This window comes from Meles meles, chromosome 2, assembly GCF_922984935.1.
Source record: "Meles meles chromosome 2, mMelMel3.1 paternal haplotype, whole genome shotgun sequence".
NCBI lineage: Eukaryota > Metazoa > Chordata > Mammalia > Carnivora > Mustelidae > Meles > Meles meles.
The window spans coordinates 103,486,921-103,507,682 of NC_060067.1; the positions used below are offsets into that span (position 1 = coordinate 103,486,921).

The following is a 20,762-nucleotide window of genomic DNA, read 5'->3' on the forward strand; positions in this document are numbered from 1 at the left end:
CCAGAAATGTTATTCCTTCCCCAAATGTCCAAATGTTTTAATGCGCACTATGTTTATAAATCCATCTGTTAGGGGCTGGATTATGTTCCGCCCACAAATTCATATGTTAAAACCCTAACCCCCCCAGTACCTCAGAATGTGATTGCATTTGGAGATAAGGTCTTTAAAAAGGTCATTAGGTTAAAATGAGGTCTTTAGGGTAGACCCTAATGCAATATGACTTGTGTTCTTTTATAAAGAGAAAATTTGGCCAAATAGAGAAAGGGACAGCCATGTGAGGACATAGGTCATCATCTGCAAGCCCAGGAGAGTGGCCTGAGAAAAAACCAAACCTACCAAAACTTTGATCCTGGACTTCATGCCTCCAGAACGATGAGAAAATAAATTTCTGTTGTTTAAGCCACCCAGTCTGTGGTATTTTGTTATAGCAGCAGACTAAGAGCAAAATAAGACACCATCTTTAGAGCAGAGAGCCTTTTCTGGTTCTCTGCTAAATAAACACCCAGTTTCCGAGAGGCTTTACTACATTGGACAAAGATGTAATATATGTACCCATCTACTTCTATTCTGGATGTTATTTGTAGTCAGGTACCAAGTTAAGCTCCTGCAGAGGAATCAGTGTTAAGTTCTATTGCAGTGATGGAATTTTCTCCTTTTTCAGGTATGCTCCACATTGTTGCCATAACTGGGCATTACATCTAAAATGAGAGCCTGCTCTGCTGCCAGTTACTCTTTGTTCAGTATTGTTTTAATACTGGACATTGTTTTAAAGGCATGAACTAAGGGACCCAAATAAGAGATAACACATGTGGGGCCCCTGGGTGGCTCAGTGGGTTAAGCCTCTGCCTTTGGCTCAGGTCCTGATCTCAGGGTCCTGGGACTGAGCTGCGTGTTGGGCTCTCTGCTTGGCAGGGGGTCTGCTTCCCTCTCTCTCTCTCTGCCTACTTGTGATCTCTTTCTGTCAAATAAATAAATAAAATCTTTATTAAAAAAAAAGAGATAACACATGCAATGCATGTAGAGTACTTCACAAGCTGGCACATAGTAAGCATTTAATATATTGTGCTTATTATTATTGTTTTATTACTTCTATATATTCCAAGCCAGATACCTATAAAATTCCTTAAGGTAGCTGTAGTTTAATATCTTAACTTTTCATACCTCAGATTGCTTTTGGGCATTGTAGCCTATTCCTACAGTATGAAAAAGTAGGGTCTATTGCAAAATGATCATCAAAAATAAACTAAACACAATTTACATTCCCTGTTACCAAGCCCTGGTTATGCTTCAAACACAGATTTTTAAATTGCCACTTGGGAACCTATTTTCCTATTTTTTGCAAATAGTTCTCACATTATTTTTCAATCTATGACACAATTTTTTTTCTAGTTGAAGTTTTTCCTTAGTCATTAGTCATAGGTTCAGATCACTGACGGGAAAAAACACACTGTACCATAACTGGATTAGCTACTCTGCCCTTCTATTTTTTAAGACTCTCTACTTCAAGTGACCAAATCATTTCTGACTGAATAAATTGCCAGATTTTCAATAGTTTCTCCATTTAACTAATGTTTGTTTTGGAAATAATCTGTAATAATAACAGAGTAGAAATCAATCCATAGTGTTGTTGGCAGGTTGAGGGCTCATAGAACATTTGCCTAACTTACTGTGGCTTCTAAATCTTAGCAGTTAACAGTTGATTAAAACCAACCAATCAACCAATACATTCCTCCCTCAAATAGATACAACAACAAAAGCAGATATTTTAAAAGTCACGTTTCTAGAGCCCTTTCTATAAAAAAAATACAGCAGCTTTAACTTCTCTAGAACTCTGGAGACCTAAGAAGCAGAGTTTGGAAGCCCCTGGTCCAGATTATTGAGAAGTTGTTTGTTTTCTTGCTCACCAAGATGATATTTCTTACAATGAACCTCTCTTAAGAATTAAGCATGTTTCCCTTTCACAGCCAAGTGTAGTAGTTTCCAAAGATGAATCTTGAAACAGCCTGCCAGAGTTCAGCAGTGGGAGTAAGTGGACCACCAGGAAGGATTCGCAGTATATAGAACAAGCAGAAATTTGCACATTACAAAAGGAAAGGCTTGGTGTTCAACATTTGGAGAATGTTTCTAATTTCCATTTCACCAAAGGTCTCTCACATGCACAAGAATCAGAAGAGTTTTATCCACTTGATTTTTTTACTATAATATTTGCTCACTTTTTATTAGCTGGGCTCAGGTGCTAGGGGGAATCTGTTCAATAATTCTCATTTGAGTGGCAGATAACATATTGAGAAGATGATTAATATGTCAAGGATCAAAACCCAAGCCATTAACAAAGGAATTATGTTTCTGGTTCGCTGTGAAATCCCTTAAACCATCTCACTTGTATGTGTTTGTGTCAAGTATAGCTGGCACCTAAACTGTGAGTGATGGGTTTTTTTCTCATTAGCTGGTCTTGTTGTCCATGACATCAAGGAAGAAAAGGGTTAGTAGCTGAAAATATGATAGGGATCAAATGGGAAATGCAAATTTTCTATCTGGTATGGAAATTAGTCCAATCAAGAAACACAAAAATGTTCACAATACCAGTGCTAACTTACATTTACTGAAGGTTAATTAAAATGTAATTGACAGCAACATATGGTACTATTATTTTATAGGCAGTGTGAGAAATATGAAATTCTCATGTGATAAGATCCGAAGAGTTGAGTATTACTAGAATAGAGAACCAGGTGGCCTTGTTTACTATGGAGAGAGGAAACCCACATAACAATATTTTTCAAATCTTATACTATCCAACAAGAAGGTCTGTCATGTCCATCCTGTGTGGACAAGATGATTTGGTGTTCTAAAGGGGCTACTAAAATATACTCTCCCTTCCCAAATTTGCCATAATACCATATGTCTGTTCTTACCAACCTAAAATGACCACACTAGTGTCATTTCTTTGGGGTTCAACCACAAATGTAAGAATATTGTCTCTTTGTACACTATAAACGTGTACATGCAACTTATAAGAAAAGGAAAAACTCTGGGGGACATCTCTAATTTCTTTTATTTCCACAGTCACATGAATTCAGTCAGAATTCATTCAATGCAGAAGTTCTTGATACCCTGTGAGAGACCAGAGTTGGTAGAATTCAGTAGCAGATGAGAACAGAGGAAGGCTCCTGAGAAGGGCAAGAGGCAGATTTCAGTGAGGCAAGGCCTTGACAGTGGACCACAAGCCCCTCCATAGCCAAGGCCCTGACTTATGCACCTTTGGCTCTTCAGAACCATAAACTTAATACGTATGAATTGAGTGTATGAACAACTGCTAAGCAGACTTATGTAGGAAGTGGTTACCAATGCAGGGAGAGAGAGAATGGGGTAGAAAACAAGAATAAAGGAATGATGTATATGCCCTTAGCTCACCTTGAGGCTAAGTAGTCAGAAGGGAAACAGGACCCAGAAACAACTACTAAGACACTTGTGTTTTTTTTTGTTTTTTTTTTTTGTTTTTTTTGTTTTTGATGGAACCAAGCTGACTGGAGGAGCAAAGAAGGAAAATATGGCCAAAGGAAAAAGTGTTCATAGAGGTACTTTCTTCTGAATAAGAAAACCCTACCCTCACTTCTGTACAGTGTTGCTTTTATATGTTTACTCCCTAATGATGTTATTACAAAATGCATAAAAATATGTTTTCTCAAGTACAATATGAAGTTTGTATCTTCGTACTTATAAAAACATACATGAGAAAACACATGTGTGGTTATGATAGTAATCCAAAGGATTATGTTTATTTACAGTTGGTTGATTTTGTGTATGCATATCTATTTGTCTACATGTGGGTTATGTGTGCCTGTTTCTATTATACAGTTGTACAGAGAACATTTGGATCATGACTGCAATTAGTTTTTACCTCTGTTTCGGGTATAATCGTGTATGTGGTAGCATTTGATTCCATAGTGTGATTTAGTTTTACATATGGGGAAAATATTTGTGCACATAAAAGTGAACTTTGATTTTCAACTCTGGTTTGAAAAAATTTGCTTTTAAAGTTTGTAAGGTGTTGGGTAAGCCTCTGAGATAATCTCTATCATGATACTCAGAGCTGAAGGCTTTTGTGAGAGTAAAGAAGCTGAGCTTGATATCATTTTTCTTTTCAGCAGAGCATTGACAAGGGTTAGGTATGAGTATATAGGATCTTGCTTTGGTTGGAAGTAAGAAAAGAGGGAACTGATGGAAACAGGCAAAGTATCTTCAGATTTTCTCTTGGTTCACTTATTCCTTCTTTAGCTGATGGTGGATATTTACAACCTTCAAATGGATGTAGAGTGACTTCTTGCCTACATATTTAGCTGTCTTTTGAATTTTCCTTTTGCTCTAAAATACTCTTGAAAAATTCCTAACCAATAGTCTTCTAACTTAATTTTCTCCTTTACTCAAATGTTTTCCAACTGGAATATCCAGGAAAAGATAATACCCTCTTTAAGGTGTAAACAATGAATCACGAGTACTTAATAGAGTTTCCTTGCCTTCCACTAGTGCCTGGAATGGTTCCTTTGTCCTTACAAATCCACTTCTAGGGATATTTTTTAAAAAGTGGGGAAAAAAAATTCAACGTGAAAATCTCTAACCTAAGAAAGCACAAAAGCAAGTCAAAGATAAGAAAAGATTCCAGAAGTTTCCTTAAATTTTAATGCCCTTTTGCTTGTGATGTTTAAAAAAAAAAAAAAAAATCTGAAACTGAAGCATTCCAGGCCAGACAGACCCACAGATCAGGGCAGGAAATATGCAAAGCGGGTGCTGTCTGGGAGAACCCAGCCATAAATTCACACTTTAGAACTCAGCCCTTTTTTTGGGTAAAGAGTCACTATCGTTCTCATTTAGAGACAATATGTTCAATGTATACTCCTGTACACGCTCGTGTGCAACTGCATCAGGTATGAAAACTGAAGAACCCGGGTCTGAAGATCAGGTCTATAATGCGGTTCAGGAGATCAGCTTCATTCTCTAGATGTTAGCTGCCAACTTGAGGCACTGTCTCAATTTGTCTGCGCACAGGCGTTAGACCATGGAAAGGATAAATGCAACAATTCCCAAACAACCCTTCCCGTTGCATTAGAAACACTGGCACTTAACCACCAAACCGCTCCAAACCAGAGCCCTGTGCTTGCCTGGGACAGCTTGTCTGGGACAGCTTGTCTCCTGCCAGTGCTTCCGCACCCCGGCGGGCCGCTGCCACTGGCGCCCCCAAGCGCTGCGCGCCAGCCCGTCCCAGCCCCTCTCTGCACCTCCTTCCACCTTCTCAGAGGCAAACCGGACCTGAGGCGCCTGGGGGCTGGCAGGGAAGGCTTCCCCGGGAATTCCCAGAGGCTGAGAGGCAGGGAGCTGAGGAAGGCAGGACCTCCAAGGCTTCCTTGCCTCCCATCATTCCCGTTTGGGATTTCCTCTAGCACAGTAAAGATGCGAGGCTGAAACCCTCCGACACTACTCAAAGCACCCCATTTTTCCCAACCCCGCGGAGACGTAAACGTACGCTGCGTGTGTGGTGGGGTCGTGAAGTTGGGGGGTACAAAAGGTGGAGACTAGAAAATTCCAAAGGTCTCCCGGGTGAGCGTAGGAACATCGTTCCCTTTTTTTTCCTGGTCCTCTTCTCCCCAGTTCCAAAGTCCCCGTCCACGTCAGTTGGGCACCCCCTGGCACAACATAGCGCAGCCTCACATACACACTGGGAGGCACAGACTAAAAACCTAGCTTGGGCCCTTGCGCATACAGACCGCATGCTCTGTACGCCCAGATGCTCACTTCTCCAAACCTTCCATGGGGCTTTTCTAGTGCTCCTCTAGGAGTCAAGTACCTTAGATGGGTTGGAGAACCTAAAGAATGGCGCTGGCGGTCCCCAAGGGCGGAGGCAACCTGCCCCTCTCCACTTCCACTTTTGCCCTCCGTCTGTTTCCAAAGGTCTTTCCACCCGCCAGAGCTGTTGTCAGGAATTAGGAGGCCTCACGTTCCCCTGGGAATGAATCCCATTTTCTCAGTTGTTGTGGCGAGCAGAGGGGTGTGGGAGGGGGCAAAAAGGAGAGGCAGGAGGGAGAGCCCCAGGGGGAAGCAGAGGAGTGGGGCGGGAACGTGGGGGGTGAGAGAAACGTTTTCACTCTTTGTCACTCTTGAATTGGGGGCGGAGAAAAAAAAAAACCCCACTGTGGGAAGCTATAAAAAGCAAAGGGGGCGGCGGTGAGAGAGCAAACGGAGAGAGCGAGACCGCGCGGCGCACACGACCGCTCCCAGGGCATTGCTGCGCCTCTGGCTGGGATAGGCGGCCGGGTGTGAATCCGGGAGCGACACTTCGTCAAGACCGTGCCAGCGCGCGTGGGAGACCTCGGCTCTCCTCAGACCTCGACAGTCCGGTCTGGGGCGTTCTTGACCATCCCCCCTCCCCGAATAGCGCCCGCTATTATTGTGTCCTGCAAAGGTTGAGACTAAAGGGTCAGGAAGGAAAAGAGGAGAGAAAAGCAACTGAGGCCGAAGGAACTGGTGTGGCCCTCCAGAGCCAATTAAGAGAACTGGACCGCGGAGATCCGGCGGGAACACCGTGGTGCCCGGCAAGGAGCAACTGAAGCGGTGCGGTCTGTGGGGCTGGGTCTTCTTGCACCTCGGGTCACGCCTCCTTGGCGAGAAGGCGCCTTGCCTTTGATTGCTTCCAGTTCCTGCAGAACTTCCTGCCCTGGTGGAGAAGCGGGTCTTGCTTGGGTCGCTCTCGCTCCTGGTCTGAGGCGTGAGACTGAATTCACACAGTGCTGGGCCCCCGAAGCCGAGTGGGGTCGGGGGAACAGAGCCTGCGAGCCCCCGCACCCCGAGTGAGGGGGCCCGGTGTTGGGGTCCTCTCTCCCTTTGCACCCGCACCCCTCCAGGCTCTGTGCCTCCCCGGGGACCCCTCGCCGGGAAATGGCCGCGCTGATGCGGGGCAAGGAGTCGTCCCGCTGTCTGCTCCTACTGGCCGCGGTGCTGATGGTGGAGAGCTCACAGCTTGGCAGCTCGCGGGCCAAACTCAACTCCATCAAGTCTTCTCTGGGCGGGGAGACGCCTGCCCAGGCCGCCAATCGATCAGCGGGCACATACCAAGGACTGGCTTTCGGCGGCAGTAAGAAGGGCAAAAACCTGGGGCAGGTAGGAAAACACTCCCAATACACTCTACAGCCAAGAGCGGTAGGCACCAGTGCTCTTGAGCGTGCATTTGCCTTTGCACCCCTCAACCTTTCAAGTGCGCCCCCACGTGTGGGCACGCACCACAGCTGGGGAGGGCTTCCCAGAAGCAGATCTTCTTTGGTGCGGGTGGCTAGCGGCTGCTGGTGCTGGGGGGCGTGGAGCGGGCGGGTTAGGGTTCTCCCACCTTTGCTTGGGGACTTGGGCAGGTACAAGATCCAGTGTGTACCGGTGGGGAATGGTTCTTCTCCAAATTTATCACGGCAATGCTGACGATAATGTTAATAGCAGCTAACACATAGCAAAGATTTTGTGTCAGGCACCATTCTAAGAACTTACCTTTATTTAATCTTCCCAACGCTATGAGTTAGTCGCTGCTACTTTTTCCCTTGTGCCAATGAAAAAAATGAGTTAGGGAGTGATTAAGAGATTTACCCAAAGCGCACAAGCTAACGCTAAGTCGCAGAATGGGCTTCCAATCCTAACAGTCAGAGGCCAAATCTTGGTCTCTCAACCGTTACATTTCACAATCTAGATGGGGAATTTACCCCCTTTCAGGTTCTGTTCCCCTCCCAACCACTTTCTTCCTTCAAAGAAGTGAGGTCACAGGCAGAAAACTTCAATAGACGCTCCGTTTCTCACTTCTGTAGCCTCATAAATCATTCAGGTGGGAGCTATCTGATGAAGCGACAGTGACAGCATCTTAACGCGGGCGACCGGGGTGCCTGCGATATAGCAAGGTGGATCCCGGATGCATTTTTGCAAGAGGGCGTCTCTCTGTCACATAGATACATTGACAGTCGCATGCAAAATGTTACACAAACATACACACCATATAACGAGCGTGCACCCTCCGCACTGCTGTGGTCGGAGCGCAATGGCCAAGAGAGGGGGCCCTTGTGGGCACTGGGAACCAGGACAGCTCCCCCTTTCTGCTCCTTCTGTAGGAAGCCAGAAGTGAAAGCTCGTTTGCCAAACAGCACTCGCCCCTCTCAGCACAACTGTCAACCCATGAAGGTGGTTCATTGCCCCAGGGAGCCCGGGTTTCCCTGTTTTATCAGAGGAGCTTGCTGCAGCCCCTATGCGAACTCTCGGTGTCCTCCATTGCCCCTGCCCCTATCACAGGCGGCTGGGTAAGGGGTGAGATCAAGGGCCAGTCCTGGATGGACAGGGAGGGAAAAGTTGCCCAGCGCTTGGTCCCCTACTGCCCTCTCACGGGGACAATTTTGCTAGTTTTGCAGTTCCAGAATGCTTTGAAATGGTTTTGAAATTCTTTGACTTAGGCTTTGAAATGGCAACCATTTCGGCTATCTTTTCAAAGAAATACAAAGTCTACAATCACAAGATTTTTTTTTAAGATCTCAAGGGAAATAAACTATATATACACGCATACTTACTACATGCATACATATCCTTTGCGCATTCTCACATGTGCACGTACCTCCACATTTATGTGACCATTTTCATTCCCTTTTACTCTTCCCTCCTAAACACCCTGATACTTTCGATAGTAATGGACATAACGTTCTCTTAGATATCTATTGTCATGAGATGAGGTGAAGGTTGGAAAGAAAGGATGCTGTCAATCCAAATCATAAGACTTTTCTCCAATGCTACTGACTTCAAATTTCAGCTTATAGGTTGTTGAAGAGAGCTAGATGTTTATTTAGTTCAGCCAAGGACAGAGGGATGAACCCAGTGATCTTTTGAGGTTCCTTTCGATTCTCATCCATGTACATTTGTGAGATTCTGTAAAAGGCTTTCTGCTTCTGTCACCACTGGGCCCCAACACTTGATGTTCCTGAATCAAATTATCAGTTATGTCAAAACTGTCATTAGCCGTGGGGTTACATGGACTAAACTGAAGATTGCCGCCCACAATCCAGTTTATGCCTTATGTTTTGATATGTCTCTTTTGCTCTCTCCAAATATCTGCTCCTTAAAGAGGTTGCAACTCTATTTGCATGTCTTCAGATGGAAAATTTATTTATTTTACAAATGAGTTTAGTCTTCTCTTCCTTCCTTCTTTTCTTTCTTTCTCTTTCTCTCTTCCTTTCTGTCTTTCAAGTTGAAATTCTTGCATACTCTCGATAACCTAGCAGTTCCGTGGAATATATATCATTATATTTCCTTAATTATATATCCTTAAGATTTGATGTCAGATTTGTGAGAAAATGGTAATTTTGAGAGATAGTGGTAACATAAAACACTGAGTTGAATCGAAGTAAAATAGATGGAAAATAGGATTATCTTTTGTTATTTTCTGGCTTCTTGAGTGCTTAGCGGGTGATCTATAATATATATTATTATGAAGAAACAAACAGAAAAAAATCTATCTTCTTTGAAGTAGAAAGAGAAATTCTTTGAATATTTATGGGTCTCTTTACTTTCTTTAGCTATGTGGTTTCTGAGATTCTTAGGACTCTAATTTTCAGTAATGGAATGGAAGTTAGAAAGTCTATTCAAACAGGAAGATGCCACATCCTTTTTTGGAGAAAAAAACACAAAACCTAGAACTGAATTGTAGCTGAGCTGAATTTTTATCCATCAGAAATAGAAAAATATGATTGATTGAGAAGATTGGAAATAAAGTAAATAAAATATTAGTACCAACTAATTATGCAGTGTCATCCTAAGGCCTGATCATTTAATTTTTGTCCTCCTCTCCATCCTTGATTACTGATGCTGAAATATATGTGTTTCAGAGATACAGGATACAGGAACAGGAAACTGTAGGATGCAAATTCAAGTAGGCACTTTAGAAACTTAGTCTTCGGTCTTCTTTTCCTTAAGTGAAAATTAAATAATTGTCTATTTTTTCTGACGTACTTTCAGAATAGAGAACTAAAATAAAAATTTTATTGTGATTGCAGAATAAATTATTGAAGGAATTTAATAATTCATTAATCTACAAAAGTGAAAATGGGCAAAATGGGCCCCAATGTTTTCTTGATTCAATGTAGTCTGTTTTCATATGAAGTAAACATTCTTAGGAATATAGGATATGGGCATTAGGAATTAGGAATATTAAATATAGAATATATAGAATATATTCCCATATAGAATATAGGAATTCAATTTGTTCAGGAGGCAAGGTGGATTATTTGTAAATCACTCCTAGAAAAGATGGTTTTTAATTTCAGGAAATATTTAGAGAGCCCAGAAAGACAATGTACTGCTCTCCAGAGGTGTTACAGTTCTCATTTTTAGGTTTGCTTTCAAAGACAGTTATAAGTTGTGATGGAAAATGACATAGAAAATTGAATATGACAGTATTCAGGTGATTGATACAGAAAGAGCAAAAATGATTTTGTTGAATTATTCACACATATGTTTTAATTTGACTTTCTGTTTTCAGCTATTGCTTACGGGTTTTAAAGGATAGTGTATATATGTATAGGCATATGGGATAAATTAAGTTGTGGACTGTAACTAATGTATATACATGTCAATATATTTCAATTTTTAAAGAGATTATTGAAATGTTCTAAATTAAAAAGAATTTTAAACAAAACTTTCAATATATGGATACATGTATTCTGAATAAGTACACTGTTGCTCGACATCACCCCTGGAGTTTGAGGTAATCAAATTTTATTGGCCACCCTTAAGAACAAATTAAAAAAGCAAGCAATTTAAAAACTCAGTTTATCTTTGCAGTTCACTTTTTTTTTTTTTTTGGTAAATGGAGATACCTTTTGGATTTGTGCTTGAAATTACTTCTTTTAGTTTTCTTTACTTCTTGCTTTGCCTTTTTGAGACAAGCAGATTACTTTGAATGTAATGCTATAGGATTTTAAAATATTTTTAAAAGTTTTGAGTAGAACAGTGGAAAATAATTGTTTTAAATGTAAATAAGCTTTCTGGCATGTGTCTCTAAAAAGAAACTGAAAACTGCTTTAAAAATTTAGATTCCAGGATTTTCTCATATAACTTGGACATTTGGATAGGTTTGGATGAAGTTGTGTTGTGAAAAAAGAATGCTTGAAATACATCAGAACAGAAGCTTAAGGGAGTCTGTTAGAGAGCACTGATATTGCATTTTCTTTAATAAAAGTGCCACATCTACTCGTATGTGTGAACACTTATGAAAGTGCTCACAAAAATCAATTATATATAAACTAGTCTATTTTCTATAGGTGATCACTTTGCTTTTTGAAATTATCCATGACTTTTTTTTTTTTTTTTAACCCCAGCCCAACTTTCTCCTGTTAGAGAGTAAATATCTGCGATTTCCTCTGGACATCAACTGACGCTAAGTGTAATCGGGAATGCAAATCATTTTCAAAATTTAAAGTTTCCAAAATAGAAAGATTTTGAAACAATCCACAGTAAGATTCCTCTTCCTTCACTGTGAATAATAGAGAAATATTGATCGTTGGTACAAGTGGAAGGTGACCTCGTGAATAGCAAGAAAAGTATTTTAACGATAATCTAACTGTGAGCATCCATCATTTTATTTTTGTGCTAGAGGAGAGAGAGCAAGGGACAAGTTTACTTAAACTCACTCCAGCTGTGACTTTGACCCTACCAGAATCTTCTTTAGTACTCCCCGCTAAAGCAAACTCCTCCCAAGATGTTTCAAATCTTATAGTTTTTAAAGTAGAGAAAATGTAATAGAAGGGGAATTGATATATTCTGTTCTAGGAGAATATTGCCACTTCCTCTTCTCTTCCCTGCACAGTAAATTTGAGTGGATATTAAAATAACCTGTTAAATTATAGAGGTCTTTTATAATACTCAGTGTATTTACATTTTAGACTTACTCTTTTCTGGCTATTCATGCTTTGATATTAATGTAACATCAAAATGAATTATAAACTAATTTCTATCTGTGATTCCCTGATAGTCCTTTAAAGTCGTTTTACTTCATTAGACCTCTAGTTACTTATACTCATCCATAAAGGAGATAAAACTGTTCCTAGTTTTTTGGCAAGATGCGAAAGGAAACAAAATTAATAATAGTTAATGGATTGATTTTTGCATTGTGTAGGATTGCTTTAAGATAGCACAGAAAGATTAAATATGGAATGAATAATGAAAATTTAGTATTACCATGTAAGGTAAGCAGAGGTTAATTTTCTCGTCTTCCTCTGTCCACTCTTGCCAGGAACTAGAGAACAGCAACATATTTTTCTCTAATTATTATCTTTTTTTTCAGGACAAATATAAGTCATTCTCCCAAACGAAGAGGTCAACTGATATAAAATATGGGAGATTTTTTTGATAGGAACATCTGTCCACAGGAAGAAAAGTCACCACCCAAATATTTTAAGTGGTAGTTTCCCAACAAGTCTCTCATGCTAGCGACTTTGGGTCACTGCCCACTTCTTTGGGTTCAAACCAATGACGGAAGGCCATGAATGATACCAGCCTCTAATCAAATGTCCTTAGGGAGAGCTCATCCCATAAATCCTTATAAACTGAATCAGAGAAAACTTTAAGGCAGAGGAATTTCAATAGCAGATCTAGAATGATATATTTTAACTCAAGTAATTAACTTATGTAGGCATTAAAAAACAGAACTATTATTTCAATACTGATTCCACAACCACTGAATCTGTATAACAGATTATATTTATGGGATCTTAATACTAGATTTACCTGTGTGCTCCAAATAATAAATATAGAAATGAAATCAGAAAAAGCATAAAAGTAGTAAAGTTTTTAAAAGCCCATTACTTCTCTCACCTCCACAAATAAAAGGGACAAATGTGCATCAGATATCCTTTTAAATATATTACAGTGCTAACTTAATTGATTCCACATATGTATTATAATTTGGTATAGAGAATAGTTACATATTTCATAATCAAATGAATTTTAACTATCCCACCCTGTCTAAAACAAACAAATATATAAAACCAATGAGTGAATAAGTACAGTAAGTGGCAAAACAAGTCAAAGCATCACAGTTAGTAGGACTGATTTCTTAAAATGGTATATCTGTCCAAACATTTCCTAAAAGATGTTAATTCTCCGTGTTATGCTTTATCATTCCAAATAAGAAGGTTCTTTTTTTTAGGAACTGAAGGAAGTGAGTGATCATTGCTCCAGATGTTTCATTTTAATTAACTCTTTTGAACCTCTTAACAGCCCTTCAAGGAGCAAGTCCTATTATCATCCTTATTTTTAGAAATAATGAAATATTTTATAAAGGATAAAACAATGATTTTCCTGAGGCACAGAGAGGTTATGCAGTTTGCATAAGCCACACAGCATTAAAAAGAGAAAGGCAAAACACACTCCCCAGTATCCATCTTCCTGCATCTGAGTGCCACCTGGTGCCCACTGACAACAGGTAGAGGCCCTCTCAGGGACGTCTCTGAGTTGGTTTGGCTGGCATCACTCATACTCTGCTCAGAGAGGGAAAAGTTATCTAGGTTGAGAGCCTACTATTGCTGTTGCATCTTTCTCACTTTTGACTCCTCCTAGCTGCCTTTCAGAGAGTCAGAGGACCTGTAGCAGCGCCACAGCACTGTAGTTTCCAAATAGGTTCTAACTTCAACTTGCCACTAATCAACTAAATGTCTTTGAAAAAGGCACTTCGCAATGAATTTTGGAACACTGAGAAGAAATAAAATGAAATAAAATGGAAAAAAAAAAGAAAAAGAAAAGGCATGCCAATTTCTGGTTCTTTTTTTTAATATGTAAAATAAGATACAATAACAATAACAACCATAAGAGTAATAACACTTATGTGACTGAGCCAGAGGGAGAGGAAAGTACACTTATTTACTGTGCAAATGTCATTATTACTACTACCATTACAGAAATAGGTAAGCCAAGGGCTCAGGCACAGAAGAGAAAGTGGCTGTACAGTCTTCCCTGCCCTCCCAACAAATTGGGCAGGGCTAACTAAATAAATACATGTGATGTCATAAGGGAAACAAATGAACTCAATTACACCAAGGCCTGGAATTTAAAATAAAACAAGACAAAATAAATAAACACAAAAGTATATTATCACATTTCTTGTATCAAATGTGAACATAGGGATGGCGAGTCAGTGCTGTCTCGTAAAAGTAAGCAAAATAGCATGTAATTGAGTAATTGGTGAAATTACACAGAAGCCAGTGTACAGCAGACATTAAAATACAATCGCAGTAAGTGAAGGTCCTAACTGCCATGGCAATATTAGTTATTTAACCACAGGAACCAAAATAATTGAACAACATGTTAGAGTCTGCTGCCAACAGCATTAATTTGATATTCTCCAAAGTAAGATAGCCTCTGCAAAGGCAGGTTTCTTGACACTTTCTGCACAGTCTGGAGCCCAGAGAGCTTGCTGAAATTTGGAAGGTTTACAAGCATCTTTGAGTGTCGGCTGTCCTACCAGGAGGACTCAGAAATTTGGAGCTCATTATTCCCATTCCATTCCCTTCACTTTCTTTGTTTTATTTGAGCTATTTCTTTCATGATACACGTAATTTGGAAATAATTTAACAATGTTAAATGAAGAGTGGAAGTCATCTCATTGAAGTATGTGATCAATTTCTTTTAATGTATTGGGAATGAGCTGTTTGCCAATAAGTGTTTCTATTTCATAATGAGCTAAAAGACTACATTCAAATGGGAGGATGAGTGGGGGGAATTGTCATTTAAAACTAACTGAAATGACAGCTCACATTCAAATAATGGTCTTCACTTGCTCATTCTAGCTTCACTTCATCTTAACCCTTTGAAACTTGGCTCAGCAGGCATTGGGTTAATTTATCTCCGGAAATCCAAGGCCGCCTTTCCAAAAATCATCCTCAGTACTCTGTAGTCTTTCCTTTATACTTTCTTTATCCCCTTACTTCTGTGGCTACATATTTCCATGTTCCTTTTTGAGTTGTTCCTCTTTCTCTCTCTCTTTTCCTTCCTTCTTTTCTTTCTCTCTCTCTACTTTCTTTCTTTCTTTCTTTCTTTCTTTCTTTCTTTCTTTCTTTCTTTCTTTCTTCACTGATCCCTCTACGAACTTCTGTCCATACATGTGGACATTTCCTCAAGTCCCTTCCTTAGTCCTCTTCTTTTTCTGCTCCACTCTCTCTCCTTTGCCGATAAGATTTCCTTCTTCGGAATCATCTGTCACATAGGCAGAAATCTACCCTTAGTTTGAACTCCTGAGCCTCTTTACCTGCTCACCAGTTTGGGAAGTCTTTACAGAAACAAACAAACACATCTCCATATAAAAAAAATATAGATTTTTATGTCTAACTTTGAATTGTCAGGAGTCAGACAACCAAGTCTTTATGATTTCTCATGCTATCAATAAAACCTGGTAAAAAGTACCCTAGGTTAGTCTAATGAAGGCCATAAGAATCAAGTCTCATTGCCCAAATTCTTCTCATGCCCTGGTTGGTTCATCACTCACTGGTGATGAAAGAAAGCTGTGTAGATTCCCATGAACCCTACATATTTGAATGCTTGGGATTTAAATAGCCTCCACTTTTTTTTTCTCTATGATAGACCTGCTTGTTAAAACAACTCATGTCTGATTAGAATGTGCACAAATCTAGAATTTATACTTCTTAAACATTACATATTATAATATATACATGCACATTTTAAACTATATATAATGTTTATTTTTGTAGCTTGAACTACTGACCACAGAGTATTTTTATGCTGTTTGCTATTTTAGAAATAATTGTTAATTTTCAGTGTGGGAAAACATCCTTAACATTTACTTTCAACCTGACAGACTTAAACGTACTTTGATAACTGTGTAAGAGGATTCTTCAAATGTACTTCATTATTATTGAAGATGGAGAACTTTCTATGGAAAGAACCAAGAGAAGCTTTATCATAAAGTATATCAAGACTTTGTACCACAGACTAAAATGGGCATAGTTGAAGCTGACAGATACAGTTGAAATCACCTAGTTTAACTCATTTTATGTGTGAGGGAACCACACTAGAAGATGTTTCCTGATCTGCCCCAATATACTACAGTCAGTGCCTGTGACAAAAGAATTTCTCCTGGAACTTGGATTACTTGACTTCTAACAAAAGTCTTCCAAATAATCAAAAACAATGTTCTCTGTTAAACCTGTAATAGCAAAGCTCTACAGAAGAATTAAATTCAGTTGTTTCAAAGCTAATGGGAGATAAATTATATAGAGAGCTCTTTTTCAGCTCTGAATTTTGTATGTCAAAATGTATTTTCAAAGAATACAATGTCACAATGACAACTGCGTCAGTAGGATTTAAACAAAATTAATGAAGGAGAGTGGCTTTGCATGTATTGTCCTTGCTCATTTTTTCAGTCATGATACTTAGTGACATGATTAGCAAGAAGCCTGGCAGGAAAGAGTCTGTGCAGGAACAGCAGAAACACACAAAAGAAGGGGAGAAAATAATGGTGGGCTCTGGGAACACAGAGATTATTTTACAAAATAATTAGAGATTATTTTATAAAAAACAAAATTAAGACCTTCCACTCTGAATTTATGAAAGACAAACGTGAATTAATTAGAATAGACCCAAGAATAAGTTAATTTAATTGGATTTTGTGATTCTGGAGTCATAAATTCAGTTTGTGTCTTGATGGATTTTTTTTTAATAAGTAGGAAGTTGAAAGTGGAAGGGTTTTGTTTTTGTTGTTGTTGTTTTGTGTGTGTGTTTTTTCTATTCATTTTCTTGGATTTATTTAAAAAATTCAGTGCCAGCGGTAATACTTTCATCTTTCTGATTACAACTTAGTTTTTGTTTTTGTTTTATTCTTGCATGCTATAAACTGCTCTCTCATTTGCTGTTAGAATATCCTGTCCATGGGGTACTTGGGTAGCTCAGTGGGCTCAGCCTCCGCCTTGGGCTCAGGTCATGATCTCAGGGTCCTAGAATTGAGCCCTGTGTTGGACTCTCTGCTCACGGGGGAGTCTGGTTCCCCTCTCCCTCTGCCTGCCTCTCTGCCTACTTGTGATCTCTTTCTGTCTGTCAAATAAATAAAATCTTCAAAAAAAAAAAAAAGAATATCCTGTCCTTGATACTCAAGGAGAGCTCTATACCTTTTTTTTTTTTTTTTTTTTTTTTTCCTATCATGTCAGGGATGTGTTACTATTTATATGTTCTACCTTGGAAAGGCATGATAAGGGTCTTAACAGTAGAAGTAAGTTTATTTTTAAAGCTCTGAAATTAAACTTGAGGGTCATATTTTGGACACATTATAGGTTATGGGATTCAGAACGGATAAAGTTCAGGGAAATAGCCAACTAAGTTGTATGGATGTGAATCACATGGACTGTGACAGAGGAAAGAACATTTTGTCAAAAGTCTTCAAACAGGAAAGTGTGTATTTTCAGAGCTGTTGGAAACATATTGTATTGCTAAGGAGGCATTTCCTAGTGAACAATGTAATAACTCTGATCATTCATAGTTACAAGTGTTGGAATCTCACCCAGTTATTTGTCTAAGCTAAAAATAGTCTAGGTTTCCGGCTTTTTATCCCTGCTCCAAAGCAATTATTCTCTAATTTATAGGATTCTACTTCTTCCTTAATATTGATCTCTTTGGCTCCTTTATTATCATCCAATATTCATTGTTTTGACTCAGACCATAATTATTTCCTGATGGACTATTACAATACTATAATAGTTTTGTATTTCTCTAAACTATCCTCTATACTATTTTTTTAATCAACTAATTCAGTGTTTTCTTTTTAAGATTTTATTTATTTGACAGACAGAGATCACAAGTAGGCAGAGAGGCAGGCAGAGAAAGAGGGGGAAGCAGGCTCCCTGCTGAGCAGGGAGCCCAATGTGGGGCTTGATCCCAGGACCCTGGGATCATGACCTGAGCCGAAGCCAGAGGCTTAACCCACTGAGCCACCCAGGTGCCCTCCTCTATACTACTTCTAAGGTGAGTTTTTTTTTTTTTTTTTTAAGACTTTATTTATGTGTCTGTTGGCCATCTGGATGTCTTCTTTGCAGAAATGTCTGTTCATGTCCTCTGCCCATTTCTTGATTGGATTGTTTGTTCTTTGGGTGTTGAGTTGAGACTATGGACTCTGAAAAACAACCTGAGGGTTTTGAAGGGTCAGGGGTGGGAGGTTGGGGGAACAGGTGGTGGGTGATGGGGAGGGCACGTTTTGCATGGAGCACTGGGTGTTGTGCAAAAAGAATGAATACTGTTACGCTGAAAAAAAATAAATAAATAAATATTATTAGTATATAAAAAAAAAAAAGACTTTATTTATTTATTTGACAGACAGAGATCACAAGTAGGCAGAGAGGCAGGCAGAGAGAGAGAGGTAGAAGCAGGCTCCCTGCTGAGCAGAGAGCCTGATGATGCGGGGCTCTATTCCAGGACCCTGGGATCATGACCTGAGCCAAAGGCAGAGGTTTTAACCCACTGAGCCATCCAGGCACCCCAGAAGTCCAAACTTCTTGACATGGCATACAGCATCATCAATTACTTGTTTCTCTCTACTTTGTCCCTGAGGCCACATAATTGTTGAGTGGAAGAGCTGGGATTTATACTCAAGCAGTATTTCTTACGTCTGTCTGTTCAATCACTGTGCCATGCTGCTGCCTCATAAAATTGGAAGCCAGAGAAATCAGCTAGAGAATTTTTATTGGTACATTTCAGAATTCAGATGTGACTAAATTCTTCAGATCCGTCAACTTGCTAATCCCTTACTTACTTCTTAGGTGTATTAGATGCTATAATCATAGTAAACAAACATTTGTTTGACATAGATGCCATGTTGGGTCCTTGGACTAGGTAGCCATACAAACAAAAGCAGTCTTCTTGTGCAATCCAGTTGGATTTTAAGATAGAAAGAGGTATCCAGAAATGATCCAGTTCATTCCTCTATTTCCAATACAGTGTGAAATTTGGACAACCTGCTGTGTTTTCCTTTTTATAAAGATTTCTGAGAATGAACTCTTACATTGCATTGCTTAGTTATCTCATTATCTTAACCTTAATTATGTTAAAAATGGAAACATCCTGAGTTCTGTTTTAAGTGAAACATGAATAAAACAAACTTGGATATCAATTTCTATGTACGATCCCTTCCTTACTAAGGGAAAATGTAATCAAATAATTTTAGTCATTCTTGATATATTATCCTCTGTTTCCCTGAGGAACAGTCAGGCTGACCTGGAAGAGTAAGACCATCTCTATAAACAGTGAAGAAAAAAGTCTGGTCATGCTGGACATTATGGTGATAATGTAAAGAGGTGTGTCTGCTTTTTATTTTCTAAATATTTTGGAAGGAATTAAATTTAGATTTTTTTTTCTTTGTAAATGCCTCACTATTCCCTGAGGAAGTCTGATCCTAATTTTATCACTTATAAAGTACTAAAGAAACATTAGTGGGAAGAGGCAGGCTTAGGAGGAATTAGAAGAATGGCAAGAAATAACAAAGTTGCACTAGTAGGAGGGTAGGAGCCTGGTGACCTAAAAATAGAATTGCAGAGAGGGTGAGTTCAGTAAAGTAGACAGGATCTTACCTCAGGTAGGGAAGAGAGATGGAATGTGTGCTAAAATACATCAAATGAAGAAATTTGTTAAAGATACAAGTTTAAAATGATGTCATAGATTTTTTTTAAACAACCACACTGAAATATTATTTTTCCAAATTAGTCTCTGCAGAGAACTCATTCTTTTGATATTGCCACTTAGATTTTTCTGTTGGAACTAACTTCAGAAATAGTTTACATGTTTATTTTAAGTCATAACTTTATGATCACAAACAATGTTATTCATATTGATTAACACACCACATTTAAAATACTTGGCTCTGAGTGGCTTTATATTGTTTCCATAAACCAAAAACCCCACAGAAGTTAAGGATGTCAAAGAAATGTGGTGTAGTTTCTGAAAGCAATTCCAAAAAGTTCCAAAAGACATTCTGAGTCATGGAATCAGTATTGTGGTTTCAATTGTAAACCCTTCAATGCTGATTGCTTTAAGGTGGAAAACCATCAATTGGGTTTGTAATCTTTATATATATATAAATATATATAATATTATCTTGTATTAGGTCTTTTCTATTAGAAGAACTTGGTCAGAATTTATGTAATATGGTTATTATTTCTCATAGGATCATGGTGTTCAGGAAGCATTTAATGAGTGCAAGCTAGCAGTATGTTCCCCACCCAAAACCCACTCTTTTCCTGAAAGAAGAGGCACAAACAAATCAAACCCAGGGCAATTCCCTAGAGTCTGTCTGGTGATACACATTATTTTATATGCCACTTAGTTAAATCATATTCACTGAAGTCAGAAAAACAAAGAGGTCTGTCAAAAGTTATTTTTAATGCAAACATTCTATTAAAATTTCAGAGATAAACTGCTTAACTTCAATGAAAATGTTCTTGCAACAATTCAAATTAATACAATGCTTCCAAAATGTTCTTTGGAAATCCTTATAAATTTTCTTGCTTACTTATTTGCCCTGCTGCTATCTTCCCAACACTTTTCAGAAAAAAAATTTTCTTTTTAACAAGAAAAATCTTCTTGAACTTACATTTCAGTGAGGTCCTGGCCACACCAGCTGCAACACATTGTAACTGAATTTTAGTCTGTTGGTTCTTATTGTTAAAAGCACAAGTGACCGGAACTCAGGTCTTATGCCACTGACATCC

General features: G+C 39.0%; 1 protein-coding gene across 1 annotated transcript in view; it reads left to right on the forward strand.

The window, feature by feature from the left end:
• The first annotated feature begins 6,310 nt into the window (after positions 1–6,310).
• Positions 6,311–20,762, forward strand: part of DKK2 (dickkopf WNT signaling pathway inhibitor 2) — a 98,925-nt gene continuing 84,473 nt past the window's right edge. The window contains exon 1 of the mRNA XM_045997251.1: positions 6,311–7,149. Within this exon, the coding sequence (XP_045853207.1) occupies positions 6,928–7,149 (222 nt within the window). The 5' untranslated portion in view covers positions 6,311–6,927. The remainder of the gene's footprint in view (positions 7,150–20,762) is intronic.